At 43.3% G+C, this 10001-nt stretch overlaps 1 protein-coding gene across 1 annotated transcript; it reads right to left on the bottom strand.

Moving 5' to 3' along the window:
• Positions 1 to 1337: 1337 nt before the first annotated feature.
• On the bottom strand, positions 1338 to 1836 carry BJ212DRAFT_1211526 (uncharacterized protein; the record flags this gene model as incomplete). The annotated part of the gene is made up of 2 exons (XM_041329238.1): positions 1338 to 1670; positions 1723 to 1836. Coding segments are annotated over 2 exons (447 nt in total), but the record flags the coding sequence as incomplete, so codon positions are not given.
• Between the last annotated feature and the right edge of the window lie 8165 nt (positions 1837 to 10001).

The raw sequence follows: 10001 nt of genomic DNA, 5'->3' as shown, positions 1-10001 counted from the left end.
AAGGAGGTTACCAGAACCTATGCCAAGTACAGTCTGTTAGCTGTGGGTGACAGTCAGGTGAGGGGTTGAGCACTCACCCTGGAAATCAGACAGGTAAACCATGTTGTTAGTAAGGTGATACTGGACATGTTGCATGAAGCATAAAAACAATCCAATGACTGCTTCTCTGCCCTCTAGACTATGGGTGGGGATGGTGGAGTTGTTGTTGATGTACTTGACAAATTTTCTGCTAATCTGCTCCTTGACAAGATAGTTTGCACCAAGGTCATTGTTGGGGTCATCGGGAATGGCTAGTGCCGCACAAACCAGCCTTAGACATGGTAACTCAACCTCAATATCTTGGCTCACATTGCCCATCTTGAGCATCTCGTCAACAAAGGTATAGGCCATACTGAGTAAGGATGTGCCCCAGTAAAGGCAGTTCACCTTGTCAAGGGTCTTTTCCAGTTCATCCTCCCTTGCAAAGCAGCAATGTCCCATGCTTTGGCCCTTCTGAAAGAACACACATTTAGCCACAAGTTGCTTGACCAACAGAACTGACAGTGGTAGTGATGTAGATGTGGATGGGTTTCCACCTGTGTTCGAAGTTAAGACAGGGTGACATGTTTTGAAGCTTCCTGCCAAACCAATCATAGATTTGGAGCTGGTGTCGATGGTGAGTGTGGCAACAGTGTACTTGCTGTCAGCAGTACTGAATGGCATAGAAATGAGCTCTGCAAAGCCAATAGAAGGGATGTTGTAGAGACAAAAGGTGATAGGGATACATCCAGCACCTGTCATCACATAATGTGAGCTAGTTGACTGATTCTAACAGTTCAAGGCACATACCTATAGTAGAGGAGGCTTGTTTTTGTACATTTCCCTGAGCTTTCATGGCCGCTTGTAGCTGAGATTGACTGGGTAAGAAGAGTTGTTTTGATATGCAAGTGCTTGCAGCCAAGACAGGTTGCAACTCTTCCAGATTTGAAGGGCCACCACAGACATCAAATTGCTTTGAGACATCCAAGTCATTGCCTACCAGGACCTTGCTAATTTCAGATATCAGAAACTGGACAGCCGAAGGTGAGCACTGTGGTATCAAATATAGTTAGACCTGCCAATATACAAGTGCCTCAACTTACCTTCCTGGAGCATTTGTGTGCAGGGCGGCATGGTGGTGATGGACTGGAATCATTGCTGCTACCTCGACTTCACAGTACCTTTTTCTTTGTGGGGATACTAGATGCTGATGCTAGTGCATTTTGTACATCAACATCGACACTCGGTACAATGTTCTGTGAGATTGAGCTAAGTGTAAAACACATCACTGAAAACATGAAGAAAAGACCTACATTGACACATTGCTCTTGCCAGAGTAACACATCCTCGAACTGTGCATTTGTCATTACAAGAAGGATGGTGACACAAGCATTTGCATAAAATTTGTGTGTGGGATCCTTGGGCGTTGCATGCATGAAAAATTCTTGTAGAACTGGTTCATTAGCACCAATGGATGGTTGCCTTGGGTCATAAAGAATCATCTTCAGCGATTTGTGCATCTCCAGGCTGTAGAGGGACAGAGCATGGCTGTGTGACCACTCTATCCATAATGGTTCAAGCTGGTTGATTACCTCAGACTGAAGCTGAGCTAGGGTGATGTTGAGTGCAACATGCACATCACGTTCAATATTCTGTAAATTTCATAAGTCAAGAACAGCACCAGTTAGAATTGATATAACCTACACCAACTAACACAGTGCCCGACTTTCCCTCTGGTTTCAGGTGATGTAAGGCAACCTGAATCATGACTTGATGGAAGTGCCCTGATGATGCAGCCTGAGCCATCTTGCTGTGATACAGGCGGTGCATGGCATGATTGGGTATATATCCCATGCTCACATGTGCAGGAACTGGAGGAGGAAGCATTTTTCCATGATCACCTGCCAGTGTGTAGGCTGGATGGCTGAAGTGCTGACTGGGAAAGATGTTGTCTATAGGTTGGAAGATAATACCATTGAGCTTTGTACACAAACCAGAAGCCCTCATATGACAAACCTCCATGTTGCACTGCTGACATTGCTTTTACCAGCTCATGTCTTGAGGGCTCAACAGCAGGCTGAGCAGCTGTGAAGCCTGTGATATGAATGATAATGAATTTGGTTAGTATTGGACTCAGACTCATCAAAGTTGGACTCACCAATGCTTGTAGCTTGCTGGCATCAAGCCTGTTCTATAGCTTTATGTCCCTCATAATGCTTTGCACAGCTTGGGCAACATGTATGGCCTGAGCTGTCTTTACCATGCACATATGTAAATTGTACAGTTGATTTGAAACGTGTATTGCAACACTGACAAAGTCTCCAGCTATTTGCATTTATGGGGGTAAAGTCTGCCATGGTATGAATCAGAGGTATACTATAGAGACAGTGGATTCAGAGGATGAATGAGGGATGCTGGGGGCTTTTCAACCATGTTAGAGATATAATGGTCCAAGTGATTTGCAGTTGTTCTTTCAAAGTGTGATTCTCAAAGTATGACAAGACAGTGGTTGATCTACACTACTCGAGTTGCCAGATCTAACTTTCCTCCTCATCTGTCCAGGCAAACTCGTAGAAGTCAGACTCTTCATCTGATGAGTTGACTGCCACAGATTCACCAGCAGGTGCATGATATCCAGCCCCTTCAACAAATAGTGGTAAATCCAGAACATCCATCTCCTCAGACCCAATTAGTTTTTCACTGTTGCACAGGATTTTTGGCTGTGCAGTGATGACACTTCAAATTGGATCCTCATCTTCAATGGCTCAGAAGCACATGAGAAGATTTGCATATACATCCCAGATATTGTCACAAGTCAGTACAGTATGACCAAGCTTGGACATGAATGCTGTAGCCTTCTGGGAGAATTCCTGAGGTACCAAGAGAAAAATGGGGTGATCAGAAGGAGCATATGTTTTCCAGACCTGCTCAAGTGATGAATTATCCACAATCACCTGCAAAACATTAATATATTGACAAGAATGTGTCTAACGGCTTACAGAGAAGTCCCAACAATCAAATTTCTCAGGGAAATCGAAGATATCATTGGGGCGACCATGTAGTAGTATTTTGTGCATATTGAAGTGGGGCTTGGTATTGTTGAACTTATCAGCAAAAAGATTGAGCTCATGCTGGAGCCACAGAATGAAAATAAAGTGAAATACAAGTCTATGTTCCACACAGCATTAGTGCAAGAAGTTATTGAAGACATAAAAGAAGAACCTTTCCAGTGCATCATCTGGGTTATAGATACCTGCACTCAAACCAAAATCAAGAATATCTTCGAAACCTGGTGTCCAGCAATGGCACAATTGACTCCAGAAAATTTCTGGCTTTATATTGCAATGGTCGCCTCTGAACTTGTGCTGCAGGGTGTGTGCCAGACCTGGATCTTGAAGATGACGAAGCATGGTGTGACCATTTGCAATCCCATTGTTCTCTGTGCTGGGGTCGCTTTGGGTAACAAGAGGCATAGCTTGAATGATTGCATTACTAGATTGACAATTGAGACCAGACATAAATAATTACCTCCAAGGCTTTGGACTGTGTCACAATACCATCCACAGATCAAGTGCGGATTGTGATTAGTCCACCAAACCTTGAGCCAGAGGACTCGCCCTGAGAACAGCTTGATACCAACATGTAGGAAGAGCTGAAAATGACGCCACTTGTCATGCTGGTCAAACACCCAAATGTCATGAAGACCTGCAGTCCAGAAAGTACTGTGTTTAAGCCGGCAACTCTTCCGGCACTGAACTTCATCTGTACAGTAAGCAACAAAACTGTTGCAATGTTTGTATGAGATTGATTACTCTGGCTATATCATTACAGGGATGGCAGCTATGCAAATGTGGATAAGAGCAATATTGTAGCCCTACATCCAGGCTACAATAGTTGTACTACACTGGAGATGTGAAAACATTTCCTTAAAAGGATATAAGCAATTTACTACATGGTATGCATTGCAATGGTTTTGTTGCTGATATTTTTAAACATCAAAATCCTATCAATAGACATCAGTTATGTTATTTAGTATGTCTTATAATGTTATGTGACATGTAAAAGGGTCAATATGATATAAACAAAGCCAAATGGTGAACTTTCTCAACATTCATCATCATGAAAGCCCTCTCTGCTGACAAAACCAACCAAATCCTTTTTTACCTTGATTTTAACCAATCTACAAGGGAGATCTCACATGCTACTAGTGTACACCATAGTACCATTATCAGAATTCACTCAGAACTTCATTATGACCTTCAAAAGTCCTCTGGTGGTTGTCCTTCTGTCCTTTCCTCTCCCAATATTCAGCATGCTATTTGGGTAATCAGTACAGACAAGGCTAAAAATGTCACTCAAGTCACAAGAGCACTTCAGGATATCAAGAACCAGCCTATGTCCTCTCAAACAACCTATCATTACTTGATGAAATCTGGTATGAAGCTTGTAGTGAAGCAAATACACCCTCTCTGTTACGCTCGGCATTCATAAGAACGACTTAGACAAAAACAAATGATCTCAGCATACACCTATGTACGAGTCATGCAAGTTAAGCAGTATATTGCAGGCCCTGGTCTGTGTAGGTCAAGTTAAAGAATACAAGTGTAAGAGATAGAGTATATATAAGGGGATTAAAGCGGAGCTTTAATAAATGAATCGGAGATTTGAAAGTAAATAATGAATCAGAAAAGAGAAAAGAGAATTGTACAATAGAATGTGAATAAGTGAAGAGGTGAAAAGAGTAGAACCGTAACATTACCCCCATTGTAAGGGTAGTAGGCACTGACTACTATCAAAGAAGACAATGCGATCGTTTATAATTAGTAAGAAGTTCGGAAGCATTACCTAGTTCTGCTTCCTTCATCCATTCATTCTCGGAACTTGGGAATCCCTTCCATTTTACATAATATTGTCTTCAAGATGAAGATCTGCGGTGTCCGACGACCGCTTCAACTTTGTGTTCTTCTTCGCCATTGACCAAGTCAGGGGGAGGCGGAATATAATTAGGGCCATGGGTATCATTCTCTTTATAAGGAGAAAGGAGTGTGGCATGGAATACTGGATGAATGCGCCATTGCATGGGTAATGTGAGTTGATAAGTTATTGGGGATAATACATCAATGATAGTGAATGGTCCTTCGTGTTTTGGAGCGAGTTTCCGGTTAGGATATCCTAGATGAAGATTTTTGGCTTCAAGCCAAACTTTGTCTCCTTTAGAGAATGGTATGCATTTAGACGTAATTCGTTGATGCATAGTGTTATGTGCGAGTTCATGAGCGGCTAGCGCCTCATCACGTGCTTTATTGAGTAATGAGAGTCGTTGTTCGATATTGGGAATGTTGGATTTCAGGTGGGAGTCAGGAAGATGTCATGGATGGTAACCCATCATGAGGTAAAAGGGGGAGGTACCACATGTGGAATGGTGGCGCGAATTATGAACGAATTCAGCTAATGGCAACATGGGCGCCCAACCGGTTTGATCATTAGCGCAGAAGATCCGGAGGTAAACTTCGAGTTCTTGATTAACTCGTTCAGTTTCTCCATCACTCTGAGGGTGAAAGGCGGTGGAAAGGGAGTTCTTATATCCAAGGAGTTTTCCGAGTTTGATCTGGAATCTGGAAGTGAACTGAGGTCCGCAGTCAGAGATAATTTTATCGTATAGTCTGTATCTAGAGAAAACTTTAGAGAAGAAAATGTTTGCGACACCTTCAGCATCTATCGTTTTGAGACAAGGAGTGAAAACTACCCCCTTCGAAAGTCCGTGGTTGACCATGACCATGATGCTGTCAAAGCCATCGGAAAGAGGTAAGTCCGTGATGAGATCCACTGAGCAATGAGTGAAGGGTTGGTTGGAAATAGGAGTGGGAATTGGGTGGAGTGGCAGGGTAGAAGGGTGCGTGTTTACTTTATTCTGTTGGCAGATGCAACAGCCTTCTACAAAGTTTTTGACGAAGGTGGCTAGACTGGGCCACCAGTAGTCACAAGAAAGGAGTTCCTGGGTTTTGAATCGTCCAGGGTGTCCAGCAGTGGGGGAGTCGTGGTGTAGGGAAGTGAGTTCTCGCTGGAGATCTCCAGGTGGTATGTAAGTGAGTCCTTTAAAAGAAAGAATTCTGTCGCTCAATTTCCAGTCGGAAAGAGCAGAACAGAGAGGAGGAGGGATCGAGGAGTCTGTGAGCACTTGAAGCGCAGTGTGTACTACAGGGTCAATGGAAGATGATATACGTAATCTGTCCGTAAAGGAATTGTCAATGACGTTAATAAACCTTGAATTGGGAAGGAGTTGAATACTAGTATTGTCCTTTTCATCACTATCGACTGGAAGGTAATCCGTTCTATGGGAGAGTAAGTCTGGAATAATGAGTTCTTTTCCTGGTACATGTTGGATCTGAAGTTCGAACTGGGAAAGGAAGGTTTGCCATCTTGCTTGGCATCTGTTCAAGTCTTGTACGTCTCTGAAATAAGTAAGGTTCTTGTGGTCAGTCTGAACGGTAACTGGATATGGAGATCCAAGGAGATAATGCCTCCACGCTTTCAAAGTGCAGACGATAGCAAGTAATTCTCGATCGTAGATCTTATAATTACGTTCAGCGGGGTTAAAGGACTGTGAGAGGAAGGAGCATGGGAGCCAATCTCCATTATTGTTTTTCTGAAGGAGTACTGCGCCAGTAGCATAGAGGGAGGCGTCAGTGGCTATAGCGAATGGTGAGTTTTTATCGGGAATTTGGAGTATGGGGGAGGAGGTGAAGATACGCTTCAGCTTGTTAAAAGCTTCCTCGTGTTCGAAGGTCCAAGAGAATTCTTCATCTTTCTTGGTTAAGTCGATCAAAGGTCTGGCGATTGAAGAGTAGTCAGCAATAAACTGTCGATAAAAGTTAGCAAATCCGAGGAATGACCGGACTTCCTTCACTTTCATGGGAGTCTTCCATTCGGATATACCCTTTAATTTGGTGGGGTCCATGGCAATAGAATCGGGTTTGATGATCATGCCAAGGTATTCGATGTCAGTTACGTTGAAAGTACATTTTTCGGGTTTTAGATGGAGGAGGTTGTTGCGGAGTCGTTGGAGTACCTTGTGAGTACGGATGCAATGGGTTTCTTTGTCTCTAGAAAAGATTAGTATATCGTCCATGTATATAATGATCCACCCTTCTTGGATCATGTCTCCAAACAAGTCGTTCATCATAGACTGAAAGGTGGCGGGTGAGTTACACATTCTGAAGAACATGACCGTGGGTTCAAAAAGTCCTCTGGAAGTGGCGAAGGCTGCCTTCCATTGATCAGATTTTCTCATGCATACGTTATTATAGCCCCATTGAATGTCCATTTTGGTGAATATCTTGGCGTCCTTCAGCTTATCTATAAGGTCAGAGATTAGCGGTAAAGGGTAGTTATTCTTAACCGTGTGTTCGTTCAGGTAGTGATAATCTTGGCAAGGTCGGAGGGAACCGTCTTTCTTCCCGATGAAGAAGAATGGAGAGGATTGGGGGGATTCAGAAGGAACAATTGTTCCTTTAGCTAGATGTTCATCAATGAAATCGTTCATAGCCTTATCTTCTTTGGCGTTAAGCAGATAGATCTTGCATTTCCGTGGTTTGAAAGATTCCTTGAGGTCAATCTTGTGGTCGTATTTGCGTTCTGGAGGAAGAGTACCATTAGCTACATCACCAAATACGTCTTTATATTGTTGAAATTCCTCAGGTACGAGTTCTTCGAAAGTTTTCTTTGGTTTAGTGGCATCCTGGGCGAGGGTTTGTGAGATGTTGTCGGTTTTCCGGATATAGGTATAGAAGTCGTCATCGTCATTGATGGGATCTAGAAGGTGCGGGAGAGTTTCATTAGCGGGATCCCACTCATCTGCTAATTCTTCTAGTGTGTCATAAAAGACGTCTTCTTCTTCGATTTCTTCAATAAATGCTTTTTTCAGGGTACGCTCCCTTAGGCGGACTTCTTGGTTAGTCCAATCGATATCTGGGTTTTCTTTCTTTAGCCAAGTCATTCCCAGGATAGCGTCTTCTCCTCCTAGAGAGGTTACAAAGAAGCGCTTCTGCATAGGGATATCTTTGATTAAAAAGGAAAGTTCACAGTACCGTGTGATTCTTCCGGCTTTGTTTAACGTGCCATCTACATTTCATACAGGGATCAGGGTTTCGAGTTTGTGAGTGCGAATGTTTTCTTTGAGGATGAATTTTTCATCGATGAATTTGCCTTCTGCACCACAATCAATTAGAGCGGCGGCTATGGTGGTTTTTTCGGATTTCTTGGATCTGATGGTTAACAGTAAACATATAGAGTTAGTATCGCCAACAGATTGTACAACTAGTCCGATTCTGGGAGTTTCTGACACCGTGGCAGGCTCCCCTATGCAAAATCCCCCTCATCGCTACTTTCTTCCTTTTTAACCGGTTTCTTCATCTGGTGTGCTTTAAACACCTTCCATTCTTGGAATTCCTTGTAATCGTCGTCAGGTGACTCCTTGATTACCTTTCTGGTTGTGGTCGTAACCGTGGGATGGTTAGGGCATTCTGTGGCTAAGCCTTTCTTGCCGCATTTGAAGCAAAGGCCGCTCTTGCGCCTGCACTCCCGTTCTTGAGGAGTTAAGTAAGTCTTCCTCATCTTCTTCTCACCTTCTTCATCATCTACTTTATCCATATCCATGGCGTACGGATCTTTTGCCTTGGTATAGGAGGGAGGTGCTATTAAGGTCCTTCAGACCTCGACATCTAGGGCTTTCTCTAGCCACGTTTCGATGGTAGTGGGGGTCATTTCAAAGGCGTATATAGCGGAGATTATTTCACGCTTAAGCCTGTTCCTAAAGAACATGATCTTAATGTTCTCTTCAGAGATGCCGGTATCGGCCAGGATGGTACAGAATAAGGATGCATAAGCGGCTATGCTGCCGGTCTGTCGGAGGGAGGAAATGCGATGGATCGCAGTTTGTTCGATGTTCTTGGGAAAGAAGGTGGATCTGAATTGCTTAGCAAAACCTTCCCAGGTTCCGTAAGTCTTTGCTGCAACAGCAGTCTTGAGTTGGCCTTCAGCCCATTTAGCAGCCTCACCTTTAGTCATAAGGCTGAGGGCAAAGATAACTTTCTTCTTGTCGTTATCGTAAACTTCGTTGTTCATGTCTAGGTACACCTCAACTTGAAGCATCCATCCCTGAGCAAGGCTGGTATCACCATTGAAGGGTGAGGGGATCTTGCCAATTTCTTCAGGCATGGTGGTGGTCTGGGGTCGTTCGTAGGTTCGGGTAAGGAATATCTGGTGCCCTTGGCGTCTATCTGAAAGAACTCTTGTTCTTTGTCGTCCCAGGTGAAACCGGGAGGTGTCAGGGCGATCAGTGGTCTGGTGTCTGGTTCTGGGTGCGAGTCCTAGGGAGCTGCGCAGAAATCAAGAGGATTCAGAATTTCCAAATTCTGTTGTATTTCTGGGGTCTGTTCTGGATATGAGTTCAAGGGAACTGTATGGTAGAGTAATAACTTGACCTTTTGTTACGCTCAGCGTTCATAAGAACGACTTAGACAAAAACAAATGATCTCAGCGTACACCTATGTACAAGTCGTGCAAGTTAAGCAGTATATTGCAGGCCCTGGTCTGCGTAGGTCAAGTTAAAGAATACAAGCATAAGAGATAGAGTATATATAAGGGGATTAAAGCGGAGCTTTAATAAATGAATCGAGATTTGAAAGTAAATAATGAATCAGAAAAGAGAAAAGAGAATTGTACAATAGAATGTGAATAAGTGAAGAGGTGAAAAGAGTAGAACTGTAACACTCTCCTATCCAAGTGTCATAGGAGAGTAAGACTATACTTTGCTATCAGTCACCAGCACTGGATAGTGGATGACTTGAAAAGAGTCATATGGTCATATGAAACCAAAATCAATTATTTGGGGCCAGATGAAAGGCAATAGGCTTGGAAAAGGACAGGAGAGGGCCTGAGTATCAGGCTAGCAGGAGACAAGAGGGTGTATTTGCTTCACTACA

This window comes from Suillus subaureus (genome assembly GCF_016647635.1).
Source record: "Suillus subaureus strain MN1 chromosome Unknown BJ212scaffold_414, whole genome shotgun sequence".
NCBI lineage: Eukaryota > Fungi > Basidiomycota > Agaricomycetes > Boletales > Suillaceae > Suillus > Suillus subaureus.
The sequence above is the reverse complement of the archived record's forward strand: the minus strand, read 5'-3'. Positions and strand labels throughout refer to the sequence as shown.